The following is a 23,093-nucleotide window of genomic DNA, read 5'->3' on the forward strand; positions in this document are numbered from 1 at the left end:
TGATGCGAGCCAAGTACCCAACAGATGGCACAAGTTAGCACAGGCATTCTATATTTAGCCTTCTTGTAAAGCAGTTATGTTTTGAAAATAGTAATGGTTGTGTTTCCTCCCTCAGTTCCAAAAGGCACCACAGATAGAAAAGCAAATCAGAAGTCATGAACAAAAACAGAAGAGGAAAAACTGGTGATATGTATTGCTCTTTATATATACGTACATGTTTATGGTGACTATGAGACATGTACACATTAAACACTTTGGAAATTTTTAAGGTTCTTATACAATGCTTGCAAATTACTATGTATGTTCATAATGTGACTAACACAACTGAGTAATACTTTAAAGAAACATGAGGACTCCAGTCTGCTGTGGATATACCTGTTCTAAATAGAATTCTGTCAAAAGAGACTATTTCCAGGGAACATAAAGGCAGCAATAAACCAGAAGGCTGGACACCAGAAGGCTGGACAACAGAAGCCATGTGCACTGTATATATAGTTTGAGAAGTCCTATAAAATCCAACAATTAATAGACAGCATAGTATTACAGATAGCTGGAAGGAAAAAAGGTAAAGACACCAGTCGCTTTTCACTTCACACATTTGACATTTAAAAAAAATGTCAAATGTGCTGACTATGTGCACATGAAATCACATCAATGTTTTCCTGGTGAGCTATGTCTAGAAATTTGCACTAGCCTCCCAAGCTACCCAGGCTAAGGCTGTTGAAGTACTGAGAAGACAAAGCACTACACAAAGGAAGCCATTTGCAGTGCATTTAGTAGGACATTCAAGAAGTTCTACAAAACCCAGAAGCAGTGAAACATATTTAAACACCTGCTAACACACTATATATGCTCCAATAGAAAAAAGAAAAATTGCTGCCCGAGATCAAAAGAACTACAGCTGCAAAAGGCCTGCAGTTGAGGACAAATGCTTTAATTAAGCTCAGTGAAGCGGAGGAAGCAAGCAGTCCCTCTGGAAGCAAGTGTTTACAAGTCAGCATGGAGGGGCACATGGATGATGCAGAGGAGATGAACAAGTAGAGCAGCAAGTTCACTGTGGGTCAGTTCAAACAAGCTGCTATTCAGAGGAACCTCTGAGCCTTTTCTGTTCTCTCTTTATGGAAACTGCTCATTTGCGCTTTTCTCTTACCTGAAGTCTGTGTCCATCCCCGACCAACCTCCTAAGGAATCTTACAAAACTGCTGCTACTGAAGAGAACAAGCAAAAGCTTCTAGAAGAGTGATCACGAAGATGCAGCAGCAATCAACCCTGAAAATCCCACTACAGGAACTGGAGGCAAACTGGGCAGGAAGACTAACAGCAGGTGCTCTGTTTAAAGTGGTGGCAGCCCCTTCTTTCGCCATCACTTGAGGCCCAAGTGAGCTGCTTGTTCTCCTACTCCAAAGCCCCAAGCAGCTAATGTGCAGCAGCTGTGTCTTTTTGCAGCACCACATGCTAATAACTACCTGTTCTAAACTCTCCTGCCTGGGTTTCTAAGAAGGTGATCTTAAAATAGGAGCCACCCAATGTTTCATAGGTGGGAAGAGGAATTAAGAGAAAGATGACCTGCAAGCAGATTTCATGCTTTAAAGATTATAATCCTTCATGAAGACGCAAGTCATCACCTTCACTTCTCGTGTTTTAATAGCTTTCTAACAGAAAATGCAAAAACCACTCTGATGTGGTGACAACGCCTCAGGATTTAGAAAGGCTATTATTTTAAGTATGCAGGTGACATTGGCTTTCCACTTAGCATGGTTTTTCTGGTTTGTTTGGAGGTTTAAGTGCCTGAAGAGATGGCCCTTTCAGGCAAGCTATCTTACCATGCCACCACACATCCAACTTACCCTAAAAGATGCCTGAACATAAAAAGGTTAATTACTAAACCTGCATGCCAAGCACCTGTAAAGCTATCATGAGTGAAGGGAGCATCTGTTTCCAGATTCCTCATTCAGCCTCTATGCCAGCTACACTGATCACTGCTGGCACCCAGGGTAATGACTCCTGACATTTCAACAAAAGACAAACAAGAAGCACAAAACCCAAGAGTTTCCAACAGAATTACTAAAGTGACAAGATTGCATTTAATTCTAAAACAAAGAAAGAAGGAGGTGCCAAGAAGAACTGGATACTTTTTTTTTGCACTTGTTTTCTGGTCTTAGCATTTTTTGCTTACAAAAGTTACAGTAAAGTTCTAATTAGAAGCCAGATTATTTGATAGGTATTAGCACAACCTTTAAAGAGAAAAGCACCGTTTCTATATTCTGTGACTCAGTTTTTCCAGTACTTCTATCAAGTCTGATTAAAAATATTTTAGCTCATTAATTCAGACATAGCTAGTATTTCCTACCAGTACTTTCCTCTTTCTCTACAGTAGTAGTGAGACTGATATAACAGTGAGATCACTTAACATTTTAAAAAAAATGGAACTGCTCTCTGTCTCTCTCTCTAGCCTAAGAGGAGTGCTACAAGGAAAGCCTTCACAGAATACTATTGGGAGTGTAAGTCCCTAAAGTATCTTCAACCACCTAATGTTCTGTAGAATTTTAAGTCACATTTCATGCTCTTTGAACTCATATATAGATGCTAAGCACCTATTGGCTCTGCATTCCGTGTGGTTTCTGCATTTCAGAAACCAGCACAGAAGTAGCTAATCCATCCAGAAGGTGACTTACTAGGCTAAGTACAGCACATTCCTATTAAAAATGGATAGACTTGGTTAAGTTAGAGTCACAAAGAGTGGAAGTTACCTTGCATGTTTTTCTTTCCAAATCAAATATTTAACAGAGGAAACCACAGGTGTCACTGACAAGGAAAGATTAGTTGTGGCTTAAAACCACACATGGATTGAAGAGTAGCAAGACATGTTCTGCTCACTAAATAACCTTACAAGTGCATAATTTAGACTGATACTTGTTGTCACAGGAGAATTAGAAGCCTTTCATTTGTTTCCAAGAATTGGAATATCAGATATCAGGGAAACGGCCACTTTTTTTTTTATGAATATTACAGTGCCCGGCATTAACAGAGCATTTACAACCAAAAGCGTACAATCTTTTTGTCTCAAGAGGCCTAGCACTACAACTACAGTCAGTTGAGTGGGTGGCAAGAGCAGAGGAACCAATGGTAGCATCCGGGTGGGGGAGGAAAACAGAGGAGCCAACAGTTTAAGAGTCTGGTTGCTCAGTGCAAACTAACCCACCGTAAAATACTCCAAACATACCAGATCTTAGTGAAGCATAGTTAAATCCAGAGCTCTAGTCTTCCTTTTAAAAAAAGCCCCTTCAGCAAGGGGAGGTTAAATCTAAGACCCAAACATGGAAGCAGCCTACTGGATTGTCACTCTTGCACCATGATACAGAGGAAAAAGGTGATCTAACGTAGTACTCAATAATCATGTTAAGTAGCTGATTATAGACAAGTGCTCTGCCAGCAAACAAACAGAATGCCAGGGGAAATCAGTTTACGGGTCCTCCACTGTTGTACTTGCAAGAGAGCTCTTTCACTTACAGGATTGGAGAAGGTTGCATTAACAGTCAGAATGGCATACATTGAGCTTTCACTGAGTAACTGTGAATTAACAACAGCTTCAGGAGGATTGTGCTGCTCTGGCCTGAAGTAGACTTGAATCCTTACCCTAGTTACTAGGCACAAGATTCTGAAAGCACGTGCCGTGTGCTTTATGCAACAAATAGCAGGTCTCTGACCTAAATTGGGAGAGCCTTTATGAAACAGGGAAAGCAAGATGGATTTGAAAGATACAGGCAAACAAAAAAACAAGTAGTCTCTCTCAAAGTAAAAGTAACTTCACACAATTGGAGAATTATACTTAACTATTAAGTACAACTTAAAAATTAAGCATATCAAATAAAAAAGTCCTTGAAGGAACAAGAAGCAAGAAATTGTACAGCACAGCAAGTGGATCAGAAAATTTCCATTCTTCCTGCTAAGGACTTACAGTACCTATCAAGTCCTCTTGTTCTAGCCTATGCAATTTGTTCAAAATTAATTACCTCCTTCAAGTACATGAAATTTTTTAAAGCCTATTTGAACAGACTGGGAGTCTGTTCATGGGAGTAATTAACATGTATTTGTGGGACACACTGCTGCACTTTATGCCATGTAAATAACTTAACTTGCAAGAAGACTTCTATCCTGTAAATTGCAAAGAAAAACCTCATCTTCCACAGATTCTACAAATTTTCATACACTGTCAGCAATATTCCAAACATCTCTTTAGCTGCTGTCCCTCTCCAAACTGAATCTTTAAGTTGAATAAGCACTGTCCTAAGAGAGTACATTAAGTGAGAAGTGCCCAATGACAGACTTGCTCACTTAGAGTTAACTTTGTCCAATTTATCTGTTTCAACCACAAGCTTTATGGACAATGCAGATCAAGAGCCACGACACAATACAGCATCAATACAGCCTCAACTCCACATATATACTAACATAAGAACAAATATTAACAAGTCAGCCTGCTCCTATAATTTAACCATTTCCTTTCCACAGGTCTTTCTCTCCCTACCCCATAATGTGACTGCTTTTGAGAAGTCCCTGCTTACTTTAAGCATTTGCCTCATGATTCTGAATCATACCGAGAAAACTGTATAATAGAGGAAGTCAAGCCTCCTAACTTTAGATTCTTGAATTCCATCGAAGTTAGGTGCCTAAAACAGTAAGTGTAACTATTTGTGTCCCTAGACATCCAGTTCTGGGATAATTTCATCAGGAATGAAGGAAAGGATGAGATACTGAGTTTCGTAAGGATAAAAATATTCAACTATATGATGCTGTCTTGAATCTGGATTAAGGCTGACATGATACATAACAGTTAATAGTGGCTAAGTAGTGAATCACTTTCACTTAAGTGGTAAATCAGATGTTTGTTAATTAAAACAAGATTACCACAACTACTTTCTGACACTCCTGGTGGTAGACTGTATCTCTGTTTCTACAGTAGAGATAGGGCATACACAGAGGATGTAGCAGAAACTCCTACCATATGAGGCAAGGGCAATGTAAGATTTAATGTTCATTCTACATACCAGAAAATTTTAACCAAGTGGTGGTTTTAATTTTTTCATTTCAAAGAATCTTACGGTAAGTTCATACTTTAGTTTTTTCATATGCTCATAAAGAAGCAAAAAAGAGGCCTTGCCTCTACACATCAGGATATTTTTTCAGAAGTGATAGTGGCTACAGAATTACCATCCTGAAAGGTATAACAATTCAGTTAGAATGAAATTAAAGGCTTCTGGTAATCATCACTACACTTGCAGTTAATGGATATAACTGAATCAAGAGTAAAAAAAAAAGTCCCCTTCACCCTACCTAGAGCCCATGGCTCTAAGTATTCCAGTTTTATTCAGTGCATTAGTGTGTTGGACCTTCTGCTTTTACCAATTAGTCACGGTTTCTCCTGCTTCTCATAGTAAGAACAGAAGCTTCTCAAAGCTGTCATTGTTCCACATTCCAGAAGAGACAGTTGCATAATTACTAATTATCAGTGAGTCATATTTGTTGCAGAGCAGGGAAAGCCAAAGTGAATGTCAAGTCTGCCCTGAAGAAAAGTACTAAGATAACATTAAGGGGCTAAGCATTTATAAATATCTTGAAAGTGGAAGCAGGATTAAATTTAGTTTGAGATGGCAGAGAAGCAGCTCACAGTTTTGTTAAGTAACCTTTAACTTGCAGTCATCTGCAGACAAAATAGAGGACAGTTGTCTGAAGAAGCTCTGAAGAGTACTCTAGAAAAGAGCAAGAAAACCTAGAATTTAAAGTGATAAGTGAGACCTGTCAACCTTCGCTTCTAAATTTATGATGGTACGGCATATTAAAAAAAATAAGAGCAGACAATTCATATCAGGTCCACTGGAACTATTTTACAGTTTCTAGAAATTCATGCAAACACACAGTGAATGCCACCAGGCTAGACAAAATACTTCAGCATAAAAAGACTGAGGAACAGCAAGAATGCACTTTAAGGCAATTCACTTACATTTCTCCAGAGTAGCCATTCTTTGGTGATTTTTCTTCATTTCTGTTTTAAAGTCTGCTCAGCAGATTGTGAAATATGTAAAAATATTATGAAAAGTTATACTTCCCAGCTCTGTGTAGGGTACTTCTCAGATCCAAGTTACCTCAATAAACCTGTTCTTTGTTTCTGAACAACGTACAATGTAATACTGTACTATGAAGAAAGGGCAAAATGTTTAACAGCACAAGACACATAAGGGATAACATCTTAAAACTTGTTTTGTTCCTTGCTTCCAATTTTGAATCAACTAAACAGACCAACAAAAACCATCTATATTTGGTAGTTTAAGACTTAAGTCAAGTAAAGGAAAGGTTATGCTTTAAAGCTGTTGGATCCCAAACCACAGCTTACAGATCATGCATGATCTCTAGAACTGTGCTCTTGATAAAAGGAAGAATCCATGAAATCTGAAGATTCCAAGAAATTAAGGTTAAAAACAAAAAACCAAGCCATTTTGGTGATGCACTAACTTAATACTACCTTTTCTTCCCTCACTACAAAATGTAAATACTACAAATAGCTGTAGTTGCTTGTAATTCCTTGAAATGTTAATCCAAAAGCTACTGCAAAACCACACTACCCTTTTAAACCATATGAAAAAGCACCATCTATTTAAGTAAATTTGAAACTAATACTACAAATGAACAGGCAATGACAGCAAGGAATGACAGCAAGGAGAAAACTAGCTGACATACAAGAAAGTTACCATGACCAAGCATACCTCACCATGTGTTTTGATATCACCCCATGAAAGTTTAGATTGTCGGGGTTTTGTTTGTTGTTTTTTGTTTTGGGATTGTGAAGGTTTCTCTGTTTTGTTTTTTAAAATGCAGTATTAGTCATTAACTGATTTTCAAAGTTTCTCACAAAGGAAAAAGCATGTTCATGTGTATTAAGATGGCATTTACACTATCCAGTTATTTTCCAGAAATTAGACTAAAACCATGCAAAAATACAATAAACACTAACAACACTTTCAAGGGATTTGTTTATTTTTGGTTTACAAACAAAGGCACCCAATATTTCTGTTTATGTCTTATAAAAGCTCGCAGATTTAGCATTTGTTTCCAAACATCTGTTCCTACAGCAGAGAAAAACATTACAGGAAAATGTAATTTTTTTCCTGGTCCCAAATCTAAATACCAGTAACTGTTAACTGATCATGTTGTTTCAGACTGCTCTTCTTCCTATTTAACCAACTGGAATACCTCCTGTAACTTGCTAGTCAGTACAGTGAGTCTAGCTTACTGTATCAAAATACAGTTCCAGTATATTTTTGATCAACATCCATTATGTGCAAACACTGGTATGAAGAACTGCAAGAGAACAGGGTTCTGATATGGAAAAAAAACCCCCGTAGTTTCATATAGAATTTCACAGACTGACCACAGGAAGTGACAAAACTAATGTAGTAAATGTGACACAATCTGTTGTCAGTTAAATAGGATGACTGGTGAATTTTTGTAAGTTACCAATAGTGCACAGAACCACGGTCTCCAAAGAGGCGAAAAAAATCTGGGTTTCTAAATTGGCAAATGTTTAAAGAGTAGAGGTTAAATATCCTTATATTTAAAGTAATCCTTTTCTTTGTTATTTATTCAAAAGAATAGATTTCTAAGCAGTGTTTTGGACCAGAAATAATCAGTTCATTGGCTTCATAGTTCTCAGTATTAACAAATCAACATCAAAAGTATCATATATAATAGTTATAAACAACCAAAATTCCCAAGTGAATTGCTTCACAGAATCATTTTCAGAATATGATGTATTTGTCTTTTGCAAACTTCAGCCACATGCCAACATGGGACAAGGGGTGTCATTGGATAGTAGGCACCTCTGAAATAAAGTCTACAATGCAGGAACGCTTGAGCATACTTTCAGGTCTAGTAATATACTTGGGGAGGCAACTAAAAGTGTAATACACCTAATGTATTTGTTAAAGTGTAACATCTTCAGTCACAGAAGCCATAATTTATTTTCAGCCACAGTCAGAGGTCTCTCACACAAGGTGTGGTCCTAGACCATTTAGGCTTTTCATCACTAGCTTTATATATACACAGGTAGTTTTAAAAAGGAATTACAGCTTAACTACTTACTACAGAATATTTAGCTTCAGCAAGGAAGCCATTATCTTTTCAAAATGAGATATACACCTGCACGAAAGGTGTTCTCTTTAAAGTAAGAGTTTTCACAAAAATAGCAAAATAAGTTCTTTACATACTTAATTCAAATAGGACAAAAAACTACCGAGGGCAAGTATAATGTAGCTCTTGTGTGATTAAGTCATTATTTGCCTTTCCAAGCAGATTCAAGAACATATTAATCAGTATAAACTGATTTTAATGAACAAACACTGGGCAAGGGTGCTGGTCAGTGCATCAATTAGAGGAACATTACAGTGTTCTCAGATAGAATTCTGTGCAACCAAAATTTAAAGGGATCTTCACGTATTGCCTTAAACAAGGATTCAATCTCTTCTTACAACTTGCTATTTTTACAAATGTTTTCCCTACTGAAACAAAGTAACATGCAGAAAAAACAGATTTTTTTCAGATTTAAACCTAATAATTTAGTTAAAAGATAGATGGAAGAATTGTTAACATACTTTCATTTTGAAGAAGCAAGGTGCATCTTGCTCTGCTTGCCCAGTGAAATGAGAGGTTTTATTGGGGCAGGGATGAGAAAGTATGCTTATGTATTGGTGGTGTCCATGCATCAAATTTCATAGCTCAGAGATTTAAAAAATTATTAATTCATGAATTATTTGCTAACATTGCTTAGAATTTAAAAACAGGTATATCTCTTAATGAAAGCATACAGTTTTGTCCAACTACTATTACCAGTAATATAAATAGCAACTAAGCATAATAAATTCCTTTCAAATACATTTACCTTTTGAAGTCAGAAGTGTAACAATCAAGTGCTGGCTCTGTGTTCTCAATAAAAATCATTAAAAAAAGAGGACGGTCAATGACTTTATTTTTGCCCCCCTCAGGGTTACATTTCCTTTTATCTACTCAATGACAGGATCAATTCTGCTTTCACAGAAGCAAATTGTTCATGCTGAAATAAATGCAAGTTGGACGCAGCCAGTTTTAGCACAGAACTGAATCATTAAGTGCGTTCTGAAGATCAGATTGGACAAAAGGCCTTTCAGTAATTAAGGAAGGTTGGGTGGGGTTTTTTTTCTGTTTAAAGCAAAGTAGGCACCATTGTTGCATCCCTACTTTGACAAGGGAAGAAGTAGTGAAAAGTAAAGACAAATTTAAAAAGTCCTCAAATAATTTTTTTCAGGAGATCCACCATCATTTATACACTTTTGCAACTTGTATAACCCTTGGTAATTTAGAAAAATTTCAAATAAATAGGTCTACAGCAACTAGCAACTACTAAGTCAATATTTATCTTGCTCAATGTGGAGTAAAACTTAAAAAAAAAATCATGTTAAGGCAGATTTCAAACAAACATGTTCCAAATTGCACAGTTATGTTGGTCAGTGGTCTAAAATGTTTTCTCCAGGTCAAAGAGTTAAAGTTATTTAAATGCTTGTCTAATGCCAATTCACCCTGGCACTTGACCATTTTACTTTCCTCTGTTTCCAGGAAGATACACAACTAACATTACATATACCATACTGTATATTTCGCACTCCAATTTAAGATGAAATTATGCTTTTACAAAATGTGAGATGACTACATGTTACAGGCTTTGTGCAGTTAGACCACCATATGCATAGACGTCCTAATGCTAAATTCTCTTCTTCAGTATCTCATAGTACTGGAGGCTCTGAAGTAGGAGAGGAACTTGTAACACAGACTAACCACAAAGTACCAGATATTTCTTGCCATTTGTGATCTTGCAATAAAGATACGCCAGATGAGGATCACAAGAACTGTATTGAAGCCATAGCGTATATTCCTTAACCTAGGGAAAAACAAAAGAAATAATTAAAAGCCAAGGTATCAAGACTTACAGGAAAAAAGAACACTCTAAAAATTAACTTCTAAGGTAGAATTTAATTTGTTCATCTATTCATCTCAAGATAGATTATGAGTGGTATTAAGTGAATGATGGAAGTAAGCTGGTAAGTGAAGGACCAAACAGATAAGGCTTTTCCATAGTTCACTGCTGAAAAGTAGAACACATGAAAACTAAGGAAAAGAGCCAGCCCTGTAACTAACTACATGTACTTCTGCTTTATAGCTGCTTGATAAAAATCTCTTAAAGCCAAGGTCACACACACGGTAACTTACCTATAGAAGACTGCCATCCACCCCAAAGACAAGGAAATATTTAACACTATGAACTCCCCTCCACATATTGAAAACTTTATGTATGTGGAAGTAACTCCAACTGCCACTGACAAAAAAACCCCACATCATAGTATTTTCCAGCCACAGAGCTTGGAGTCTTCACTGCAATTTTAAACTCATTCCTTCTCGGGAACTATATTTAAAAGATTAGGAGAAACTAAGTGTCCTTTTAGGGAAACTGTGACTTTTAGCAATCTTCTCACATGTAAAGATGGAAGCTTCAAGACAAACAGCAACCAGAATTTGCTCAGATTACTTAGAAACAGAGTAATCCCTTTGGTTCAGTGGATCATGACAATCTGTATTTTAAAGGCAGCTCTTTTTAAGGAAATACTCACTGCCCTTTTCTTTTACACGTAGGCTGGGTGTTACTATAGCCAGACCTTCCTCTAGTAGGAAGGTCTACCTTCCTTCCTTATTTATAGGAAAAACAGTGTAGTTCAGATTAGTTAGAATTGAGAGCTAGATGGTAACAGAAGAGACCAACTTAATACCTCAGAGTAAGTATATGTTAGAATCTAAACCTCTTGCAAAATAATCCACTTATAAACAGAGAGCTAGGGGCAACCAGATGCTGTTCCAATACATGACTATTTCTCATGTTATTTTTGGTATGATCCTTTGTACAAAGAATGGCAACTGTATGATAACTCCTATGCATTTAACAGCATCTAAATTTAAAAAAAAAAAATCAGAAGGGGACACCTCTTCAGCTATCCCCACCATTCTCAAAGATTACCATCTTTCAAAAGTGTATTTGAGATTGTAACGTATCGTGCCAATCCACTCTACAACTGCAAATCCTTGTCTTTAGAAGAATGACATAATTAATAACCTAGACCATTTCTCTCTGCACTATCAGGATAGCAGATGTGAAGTAGTATTGCAGAACAAGATTAATCACTTATTTCACTCTTTCAAGAGATAAATCAAGAAGTCTGTAACTGTCATTATGAATCAGCCAAGACCAAAACAAGGACAATTGTGCCAGTAAAATTCTGGACAGTAACAATGCATTAAAATTGGAAGAGTTAAGCCACAGATAAAAGGCTAAGAGAAGTAATCTTAGAGCAACAACATCAAAGTTTCCTGCTCTGAGGTGGAGAGTCCATGTCTGTTTACTCAACCTGCTTCAAAAGATCACATTCCCAGACGAAACAACTATTGTTCTATTAAACCTCCTTAACTGAACAAGCCATTCTGACCTTGTGTTACTGTGTACCTTTTTACCTTCCAAAAGATACTTGGGTAAAATCAGAAACCTGGATTACAGTATACGCTAGTGATCAGAGCTACAACCATAATCCCAGACTAATACTGTAACTATTAATACTGAGAGCAACTCAGAAGCAACAAATAGAACAAGAAAGATGACATCTGACTTCTTTAGAAAACACTTCAGACCACTGGACTGGAACAGAAGAATTCTGGAGGACCTAAACAGGTGCTATAAAGAACAATTAAGTCATGACATCGAAAAGCAAAACTTGACAAGGGCAGGAAAACACAAAAGATATAGACAAAGGAATATAAAAATTTATACTTACTTATTCAAGTGTTTCCTAGCTGCAGGGAGGCCAGACATTTCTTCATTCAGCACATATTTCTTCGTTCCCATGCAGTAGTTTTCCATGTATTCTGCCCAATGTAGTTGTCGAACATCAAAATTAAATGTCTGCATAAAATAAAAGCTTTCGCTGTTAGTTGCCTAAAAATTCACCTGCTATATGTAACAAAGGAAAAGAATAAATGCCTTTATACCAGATAACTTTCTTGCATCAAAGAAATTGGAATTATCTTGTCCTTAATCATAAGAACAATCCAGATTTAGATCCCACTTCTGATTCAACCACCAGCTCATTATACTATCTCTTCCAAATTTCAACCATTTCATGCCTTATTTTTCCTCCTCAGCAGTAATATTCTTCCCCCCGCTTCCAAGTGCGCTGCTTTCCCATTTCATCTGTCTGTAAGAAATTCCACTCTAGAAACAATTTCCTATTATGTTGTTTCCTTTTAAGCAACAAAATAATTCTAATATGCTATAGAATAAACACTGCTCTGTGCCAAGTTCACTGTTTGATAAATGCAGAGTTCTTTTAGCTGTGCTTATAGTTGTACAGCTGTATTTTAAGAAGAGCCATGTGCGTATCTTCCTCAGGAGAGGAAGTTACTACAGTAAATTCACAACTCAAGTTTTTCACTGATGTATTGATTTCCTCATCTCAAGATTCTACAATAAACAGCTATTTTAAGTCCCAATAAATACCAAGATTTTTCCTAGCAGGTTTTTAACGCTGTCAATTTTGTTTCAGGTAAAAGAATAGGCAAGATCATTACAGGAACAAGAGACAAGTAAACAGTTTTGTGCAGTGAAACTGTATTCAGCTTTAGAAGTTGTTATACATACACTATATCCCCAAGTCCATGCTTCCAAATAAGCTCCTTAACAGCATGGCAGGCGCGTTATAAGGTATGATGAAAAATAAACCCACTACAGTTCTGAAAACAATCCCTTAGTGAGTCTTTGTAATTTCACATTGTTTGTAAGTTAAAGGCCAGCATGTAGTTCTAGTAATGATACATACATGCTAAACAGCCTTCTAGTACTGGTAAAGTTATCAGAATCTCTCAATTAAACTTTATTTTCCATAATATATCATCATAGCAAGAATGTAGAAGTAAAGAAAGTAAAGTTTCAACCATTATTCAACTAGTTCTTTACTGCTATATGCACATCTTATTGAAAATTCAGCTATTTGAAAATACTAACAGTCCAAAGCTCTGGGGCTATTTTGGTTTTGTTTTTTAAACTTGTCCTGGACTCAAGTTGCTGGGGGAGGTGAGGCGGGGGGGGAAATCCTCTCCACACAAGAATCACCAAAAGCTATTCTATTTCTTACTTTTAGACAGTTTATTTGGAAGTTCAGTAGCTTTTCTTCAACTTAACTATAGAACTAGATTCTGGAAAACACATGAATAGGAAAGACATCTTAAAGATGACAAAACCATTCCAAATGCAGAAGGGAATTGAGTTTTTAAAACTGTAACTGATGATTTTTATCCTGCTGAATATTAACCAAACTGATAGCAGAAAGGAAGTTTAAACTCAGCTAAATGGGGTGGGGGGGCAGGGGGCACAGAAATTGATCTCAGTTGCAATAGTTCTCTATTTTAACACATACATGTATCTATCTTCCTGTGAAACATATTGGGGGAGGGGGGGTGCAGGGGACAACTCCTCCATTCCACTACAGCTTCACTATTGCACAAATATATTTTGAATAACTTTGAATGAATCCAGTAAGATCTGCGTAACTTTTCCCAGCCATATGAGGGGCGGCAAGGTGGGAATCTGGCAGCACAGGCATACATGCAGGTAAAGAAGGTAGCTTTGGTCAATACTAGTCACCAGGGTGAACCAGCTAGCCACACCCAGGCATTTCTGTTAAAGATTGGTAAACATAGTGCAAAAACAGAGACTCACATAGATGGTCAACAACCACATACAGCGGGAAGACTAAGACTTTTCCTTTGAGCTCTTTCATTCACTCTTACTCAGACCCTGCACTCAAGTTTTTGTTCTTCCTCTGCCACCTTCGGGACTCTTCTGACATCCTGCTTCCATTACACTTTTCCCCCCTGCATGAGGCAGTTTTAGTCACACAGCAAGAGTGTGCTTCAGAAAGTAGCGACAGAATTTACACTCACATTTCTTTTAACACACAGGCTCTCTGGCCAAAGCATGAAAAGGGTATATAAAAGTTGTTACTAGTTTAAAAACAAGCAAAAGAGTCCCTCAAAACCCACCTGCTGTTCCTCAGGAAAGAGACAGCAGTCAAGAAGTAAAGCCTTGTTTTATTCATGATATAGGTAACACCATAACAGCTTGGCCACTTGGTTGATATATGGGCAACACCAGACCACGTGATCAGGCCACTCCAAAGACAACCATCTTTTACATCAGGCTTCCTTCAAGGGGCTCCTGCCCTTCCTCCTCTCTGATCTTATCACTGATCTAGCTCATAACACAGCCCTGGCACAACTGAACAGACGTGACAGAAATCTCCAGCACTAAGTTAGTACTAGGGTTAGCTCTACATTACAGGAAGCAGCATTACCAGTTCATGTCCTTATTCAATCTTAAATCAATGAGCTTATATTTCATTTTCAGTCCCCATGCCCACGTCACACAGCTACTTGCCTTTTTGTCTTGGGGGTTTAGCTGGTTCATAAGCATAGTCATATTTTCAGTATTCCAGATCCAAGAATTGCTTGTAAAGTATTCTAATAACATCATGGCCTTATGAAGACGTGTTATTGTTTTCATCATCCTACAGTCCACGGCATGGAATGTACAGGTTTACAGTGGTAAAGATTAGTTCAAACAAGAAAAAACAGACAGTAAGATTGTAAATTTTTTCCCCTCCAACCCCACACCCCTATGTTAACATATCCCATCTTGCTCTGTACCCAAAGCATGTTATATTAGATCAACAGGATGTTTCTGCATATTATTAAAGTGGACTTTGGCTGTCCAATCTTTGTATAGAATCAGAAATTATAGGACAGTCCTTTTTTCCTAATCCCACTTCCCAGTGCAATAAGTTTCTTCCCTAAAAAAAAAAAAAAAAAGATTGTAGTCTTGTCTTCTGTTGGTAACTCTTGTTTTAGGACACAGACACAGAACACTTTTCAGCATACTGGAATAGCTGTACTGAACAATTTGACTTGATGAAAGAGTCAAATTGCACAGTGCAGAACATAGGCACATGACAACTTTAAGCAAGGGAGTAAGTTTCCCTGATCTTCCTGCACACTTGCAAGACCAGATCTCTGTAACAAAACAAAATTGGTTTATCATGGTCACTAAGAGATCAAGGCTTAAAGCCACCAGAAATATGGCTTAGCCCCTTAACCTTACTGTTACTGCAGCAAAGGGCAGGAAAATATTTAAGGGCACAGACAGACCATAGCAGATCCTGCTAGTTAGGTGGTCAGTTCTATGCTACTTCACAATATGCAGAAATACCTTCCATCACCCCTTATTATGCAGAAGAAGCAGCTCTACCAAAACCATCACTTGGACTACAGAGAAATTATAAGGATCAATTTGGACAAGCTTCTCTTTGATCAGACTATCTGAAGTGGACCCAAAAAATGTGAGTCATCCAGTCTCTCAGATGCAAAGTTCCAACATTTATGACAAGAAAATTGTTTCAAGTGTTACAGTGCTGGAGATGGTCACTCAATTTTCCTAAGTACTAACTAGTACCACATAATCTAATGCTATTAAATTCCTGCTTTGGGTGCTTGAGGCATTTCCATCTCACAGAACTGCTTCCAATTTGATCCTTATAGCAGGATACACTGATTATTTTAAGCACAGGGGGCAAAGGGGAAGGGAAGGCAAAGAAAGCAGAACCCAGCACTAACAGGAAATGGCTTTCTGAAGGTAAGTATTGCTTCTGTGAACTGTATTGAACAAAAAAAAAACACCAATTTTTCTCTGAAAGCTGCCTTGATGCATTTGTACTTGTAGAAGGGATATAGCACATTGTCCTAGAAACTCTTCTAAAGAAAGTATTTTGCATCGCATCAGTGTCCCCTACTGTCACTAATGGCTGGCATCTCAGTATCTAAGAGAATATCAGAACTGCCTCTTTTTCTTCTCATGAAATGGAGCAATACAAATTGCAGAGACCACTGAAAAAGCAGAGTATCTCTAAAGCACAAAAAGCACAAGTATTTTTCCTTAAACCCCATAGGAACTTATCTACAGAGTACAATTCAGACTTGTATTCAAATTTTAGATCACCAGCTAGTTTTATTAGTAGATATTTCTAGATGCTTTAAAACACCTGTTTATAGTTTCACCAGTTGGGCAAGGTGGCAACAGTGGGAGCTGAGCTGAACCAGAGTTCCTCTGATTCAAAAATAATTAGGAATCTAGACTGTGCATCCATAACATACCCTGTGCTAACAAGACAGAACTGAACATTAAAAAAAGCATAATAGTTAAGTCAAAAAATTCACAAAAGAACTCAAAACTTGGAAAGCAAAGATATCACTGGTCAGGTAAGCCAGAAAGACCTCATAGCAAAATGGCCTGGACAAAAATAGTGCCAAACAGGACATGGTGGCTAAGTGCTTAGACTTTTTGCAGAGGTCTGTCCACTGACAGTCTTAAGATTATTTAACTTAGTTGATTTGCCCTGTTGTGCCTCCCCAATTTGTGTTCTTATGCTAAGGTGGAAGAGCAGCTAAGTTTTAGTTAAGAGTGCTTAGACTACTGCACTTGTGCCCCTGCAAAATACTAAATAGTGCAAATGAATATCTGATTAGACAAGTGTAGATTTTGAGCTTGTTACTGGCCACTGACATTGGTTTTCACTCTTTTCTGTAAACAAAAACTAAACTAAATTTAAACTAATGTAAAGACTAACCTCTGCTGGGAATCTTGCTGTCTCTGCTTATGGATATAGTTTTAAAGCATAGCTAAGCTGATTAAAAAAAAAAAAAAAAATCAAGTGGCTAAGAAGAGTTCTTCTACCTCAGCTGCAGATTTTTTCCCTCCCTCCAACTCAAACTGGATTTAGTGACTGGCCACAGAACCAGCTGATTCAATTCACCAGTGGAAAATCGTTTTTTTTTTTTTTCTTTGTAGGGTTAGTTTCTTGATCTATCAGCCAAAAGAATCAAATGTCTCCATATTCTCTCAACTGCTAGATCAATTACAAAGTTGGCAGAAGAGGACCAACTTTCTTGGTGATGGCTTGTTAGTTTGCACTAAATCAACATGAAACTACACTTTTTTTTTTTTTAAAGAAAAAGTAGTATGGTAACAGCCTCTCATATTCAGAGGTGTCAGCAATGAGTGTCATTTAGTGGACACATAGCTCCGGCAGACTAAGTTTTATAACTTCAATGACACCATATTCCTCCTGCAAATGGGAATACACACACGACTCAAAAAAGAGCATGTATACACATAATGGAACTTTCTTTCTCAACCTGAAGTTTTGAAATATATACTTCACAGGTTGTTCCAGAGATAGCCATTGGATACAAGTCATAAATATCAAAGCCATATATAACCAGTCAGTATAATATCAAGCATTGTATCACACCTTCTTCATAAGCTGAAGACAGAAAAAAAAAAAGTCAGACCTGCTTATCATCATAAAGAACTGAACACTAGCAGCAGTCAGCAAGTCAGTGTGACAGCATGCAAGACTTTCACCTAGATACTAAGTGGAATTTTGCCTCTACTAGGCAGCCCTTACTGCCATTAACACAAAATACATTACAACAGTTTGAGAAGCTCATCACAGGAATTAAGTTTTAAGCAATAGTTAATTCAATTACCTGTAAGTTCGGTGAGCATGTTTCTACACCAGACAATCAAAAGTGACCTGGCTTAAGGCTGTGACTGCATTTTGAAGAAGTCTTACACACAACCTATTGTCTCCAGGCTAAAAACAGTTCTGATGCTAAATACAGACTGATCCTTCAGTGGATCTACAGGCTGCCAAACTGCAAGTCTCCACATAAGCATTAGAGGTAATTTTTTTTTTTTTTTTTTTAAAAAAAAGGATTCCTCTAAAATACATACAACAAGCTTTCAAATTCACCTTTGTTCAGATTTTCATTTGGCTGTAAATTTTGAAGTGTAAGACATAGTACTGGAATTCTTATCTTTCCAGCAGCTCTGTGGTTCCTTTAAGTGAACAACTTAAAGTGCTTCTACAAGGGAAAACCATATTGATCTATTCAATGGAAGTGTACTCTTTACTCAGTTACTGTCTTACAAACCAGAAATGTGAAAGGTGCTTCGTGTTAAGTTTTAAGCAGCTTTAAATTATGTCCTTTACACCTCCCTACATACATCAACCACACCTTCCCTTCAGCTTTCTAAGAAGCAGTAACAGAAAATGAATTGCTGGAGAAATCCCTGAATTACAACTTCAAATATTTCATGCCACGTTCTGTTCTTCCAGAGTAATTGGAAAGATCTGCTGGGTGTGTGTTTTCAAGGCTTTAAGATTTCAATATACTGGATTGTTTTTAAATAACATATGGTTCTGTTGTGGTAAGCACTATGCAAAGTTACAAGAGAGAACTACGCCTTATATTAAAGTTAATTAGACAATTAATAAGCTTTGCTACACAACTAAGTATATATGGCAAGCTACTGACAACACTATCCTTGAACTTGGATGCTAAGGATTATCACCACTATTTATGTAACTGCACAATGCTATAACAGTCTTAAGTATTTAGTATAAAATACTAAATCTTCATTATGCCAATCCTTACTGTACATGTTCTTTCTATAAAATTTGGAAGAAATATTATATGCATTATTTCTTCCTTCCCTTTCCTTAACTGTTAATATTATCAGAGAATTGCTAAATTCAAGAACCTTCAAATAGATGCAAAACCAGCAGAGATGTCCATCTCACTAAAAACATTGCTTCCACAAGTGAGGTGCAAAAGAATGATTTCATATTGCAGAAAGACTTCAACAGGTAAGTTTAAAAAACCCAACCCCAAACAGGAAGATTTTTTTTTTGTTATTATGTACATAATCCTTTAGCTCTGAAGGGTCATAGGCCTGATCTATTTCTTCCACTTGTTAAAAATTTCTCATTCAGTTGCAGTACAATATCCTGACAGTATGACAACAGTGCAGTTAAACCTACACAGTAATTTCATTGCTTAGAGTTTTTCCTACATTGTACACAATAAAGACCTCAGAAGTATATTCAGACTCAGCACACAGAGGGCAGGCCATTGACCACATAAGGTCAAGTTAGCACAGTATTTGAATTTTCTTGTGCTGATTTTACTACATTTTTACTATACTGCTCAAGTTTTTCTGCTAAATCATGGTGGAAAAGGTCACATTTTAGATTAAGCCAGCCCTTCTTCACTCAGAACAGCATTATATCGAGTTTAGGAATCTCCAACAATGTTTCTAAGGCTTTAGAAGTTTCCTAGTACATGCCACCTGGTAATTAAAACCATTCTGTCAAATAGACAGAATGACCACAGCAACAGTAGTACATCCCTATACAACGACTGTCTCCAGCCCATCAGTTAAAGCAGCTTTCAAAGTACTTTGAGCCAGAAGACTAAAAAAAAAAAGTAGAAGAGTAAAGATCTGTCTCAAATTTCTTCTATTATTAAACAACACAAGAAGCCCATTAGAATTTAACACTGCATGTCTTGCTTGTGTCTATATATTTATTTGCTTCTACTGCTCCTATTGCAGGCTCCTATTTTTTAAATGCTTAAAAAGAAGAGCACTATATAATGAAAGCTATATTCCTGTAAGTGGGCTGGGTATCAAACACTTTTCTTTCAAGTGCATTTGAGTAACCTTAATGACTGAACAATAGCTTGTTTTAGATCAATCTCCCATCTTTCCTCCAAACTGGAAGTCTTGTGCATGATAGGAAACTCACCCACCCACTGTTATATTAAACTAATTAGGAATACCCATATCAGTAATACTTGACAGGCTAGAAAAATACATATTTAATGTCACCAGTTGTACTAATACTGATTAAAGTTCTAAATTCCATCTTTAGACATCAAGTAAGAACTCCAGGAAAAGCAAAAACAAGATTCAACATTCCTAGTGTTACAATATAAAACTGCTAAGACTGTTCTAAACAACAGGATTATTCACAGCCTTGTTTTACTCCCACTGATCAAATACTTAAAAAACTAGACGCCTTTTAAAGACTGACAGTGTTCTGGCAGTACTACTTCCTAACCATTTGAAAGACAGTAGGTTGGCATCTATAGTATAACTATTTTTAGAAAGTGATGAAGTCTTCACATCTGTCAGGGAATTTCTATCTATTTTTATTAAGAATAACTTAAAATTGCAAAAGAACCTAAGAGGTAGGAACTTGTACGTTCAATACCTTCTTTTGATCTGAAGAGCTTACATCTCTTTAATGTGGGAAGATTACCATACAGGCACAGCCTCCTGCCACTACTGTTGCTGTGAGTATTACACTATTGAGTAGGCTTGGAACAACAGAACCCAAGGCAGTTTAGAAGTTTTCTCCTACAAACCACTTACTTGGCTTCCTTCTACTGATCCAGTGCCAAGTCTGTTACATAACTTTTCCCCTCCTTGTAAGACAGACCTAGACTACAGGACAATGAATGAATACTCACTTGTGTTAATAGTGGAGATTTTATAGAGTCTGAAGACAAATACTTTTGAAAACATAACATGTATGCAGTGAGTTAAATTCATATGGCTTGGCAAATCTGAAACAAATTGAAGTGACATCTTATATTCCTTCCACTTAATAGTTTGGCCTATTTAGCAGAGCTATGCCATTTTCACCACATAAGAAGTTAGCCAGATAGTAGTGTAAGTATTATAAACTGAATGGAATGTTGAGATGATACAAACCAACATACCAGATCAAGTTGTATCATCTACAGGAATAACCCGCAATTATTAACTGTGTCTCCCATTCCATTTTCAGTTTATAATAGCAACAACAATCTTAATGCAAGCCACTTCCTGGAGTTTAATGACTGACTAGGATTCTGATCCGAGACATATCTTGGACAACATTGTTGAGCCAGTCATTAATCTCTTAGAAACGCCACCACTGGATTGTTATTGCTGATAGTTAGTAAATCTAGATAGTGCCCATGCCATGTCTTCTTCAAAAGTCTCCACCACCTTACCAGCAAGGTATTTTTAGCCCTGTCCTTCTTACCATGGTTTATGACCTGTCAATCTGAGCAAAAGATCGTGCAAAAATGCAGGCATTGTATGGCTGACTGCAGTCCAATATTGACACAAGAGAGGGTTGGATTGTAAACTAAAGTCAGGGTGCCTTACTGCACCTTCTAATGGATTTATCTTGAAATTCAAATTAATGTGGTGTCCTGTAGGAAAAAATAAGGATCAACATATTTTGAATATTTATTATCCAAGAACAAACATCACTTGCTAGATCTTGTAATTCTGTTTACCTTGACTACTCAAACCCCTAAACTACCCAACAAAAACATCCTCATTTTTGCTAGAAAGTTCAAAGTCACTTTGAATTCAAGGACCTGTTCTCAGGAAAAAAAGGCTGAGTTTTAGTCACAAAGCATTCAGGGGAAGAAAAAGTTAAAAAAATAATAAATATACATCATAGTGTAAGCATAGCTTTGTTTAAAAGTCAGAGGAACAGACAAGACAGAGCTAGTCACCGTTACCTTGGGCTTCTTCCAGTAATCCTGAGGTAGATATCATATAGGAATGCTGGGGCCTTATGGCTTACAGCAATCCAGTAGTGATATAAAAGGTGATTGGAAGTTAGATTTACATTGGGCCGTCTGAAGGCCTGTTCGAGAGGATTCCTCTTGAAAGTAGAAATTACATGATATTCTGAGAAAGAAAAGTTGCGTAACAGCTTTGATAATAACCATGTAAAATTTAATGGTTTTCAAAGTACATTACAGTGTACAATATTTACTTCAGTATGTTATTTAAATAGCCACCCTAACTCATCTACAATCCACAGAAACTAAAAAAGTCATAAGCTTTTAACCTAGAATACTGTTAAACTGGTTCTTATTATAACCAAGAGATCTTTTATGCCTTCATCTTCAGTATCATATTTTATTGTAGCTTCTCTCTTTCTGTTCCTCTTCCCTACCTTAGAAGTTGTTGATTTCAAAAATTCACAGCAATTTCAGCTTATATAGCACGTAAAGCTATTTAAATAGTCATCTATAATTCATGAAGAAGGCTATTCTAATCTCTTGTGTGAAGAGTAATTTAAAAATGGACTGAGGACTTTGCAAGCATCTGAAGTGCATTTCAAATGACATTTTTAAACAACTTATCCATATTTAAGCATTAAGAAAAAAGCAATTAGGATGGGACTCCATAAGAAACTCCTGCTGACACCTGAAAATATTCAACATATATGCAGGATCAGTGTCTTAAAGTTACGTTGAAATTCACCTCATCTTTGTAATTATCTCTTGTAACTTTATGCTGTTGTTATAGACAGTGTTTAAATACCCTGATTCAAATTGGGATATAAATGAAGTCAGCAATTTACCAAATTTGGCTGAAGCAATAATGTTTATAAATACAGATACATATAAAATGGGCAATGGGCAAAAGCAAGTAAAAAGCATGAAGGAAGTAGTCAATAGAAATAAAATAGATTTAAGTATTTAAGTTAACTGAAAGAAAAAATAAGAACTCTATTTCTAAAAAACTGAAAGCTAATGAACAGCTTTACCATGCCAGTCAGCTTGTATTGCTATTTATAACAAAAACTATTCCAAAGCTTTTGGCATGTCAGTTATACTCTAGTCAGAATATCTAAGAGTTGAAAATAGGTGGCCATACTTTCTTAAAGATTACTTTTCCCTGTACATGAATAGTACATGAAAAGTCTCATGTAGCTATCTGAAGATTAAAAAGGCCACCTCAACAAACGATTAACTTGAGCCAAACACAAAGAGCTACACAAGTGCAAAACTATTACCATACCTCTTAATTATGCAGATATACAAAACATTAGTTGTGGGCTGTTTATCCATATGTATTTAGTAAAGTTGGCATTAAACCCCACATCACTACTGCTCCTCTGAGCAATGCTTTTCTCTGCACACTACCCACACTTTGAAGATTAGGCCATAGCAGCATCAAAACAGAAAAATCAGTTCTCCCATAGTTTAAGTTATAATGG

At 36.7% G+C, this 23,093-nt stretch overlaps 1 protein-coding gene across 4 annotated transcripts in view; it reads right to left on the reverse strand.

The window, feature by feature from the left end:
• Positions 1–7,010: 7,010 nt before the first annotated feature.
• Positions 7,011–23,093, reverse strand: part of FAR1 (fatty acyl-CoA reductase 1) — a 40,488-nt gene continuing 24,405 nt past the window's right edge. For 2 of the 4 annotated variants that reach the window (XM_076343939.1, XM_076343937.1), the window contains exons 9-12: positions 21,111–21,282; positions 14,558–14,687; positions 11,901–12,028; positions 7,011–9,964 (exon numbers count right to left, since the gene is read on the reverse strand). In XM_076343939.1, the coding sequence (XP_076200054.1) occupies positions 9,802–9,964; positions 11,901–12,028; positions 14,558–14,687; positions 21,111–21,282 (593 nt within the window). In that variant the 3' untranslated portion in view covers positions 7,011–9,801. Of the gene's footprint in view, positions 9,965–11,900; positions 12,029–14,557; positions 14,688–21,110; positions 21,283–21,600; positions 21,773–23,093 lie in introns of all 4 variants that reach the window. The other 2 variants (XM_076343938.1, XM_076343936.1) reach the window with 1 other exon arrangement.

Source organism: Aptenodytes patagonicus, chromosome 7 (assembly GCF_965638725.1).
Source record: "Aptenodytes patagonicus chromosome 7, bAptPat1.pri.cur, whole genome shotgun sequence".
Classification (NCBI taxonomy): Eukaryota; Metazoa; Chordata; class Aves; order Sphenisciformes; family Spheniscidae; genus Aptenodytes; species Aptenodytes patagonicus.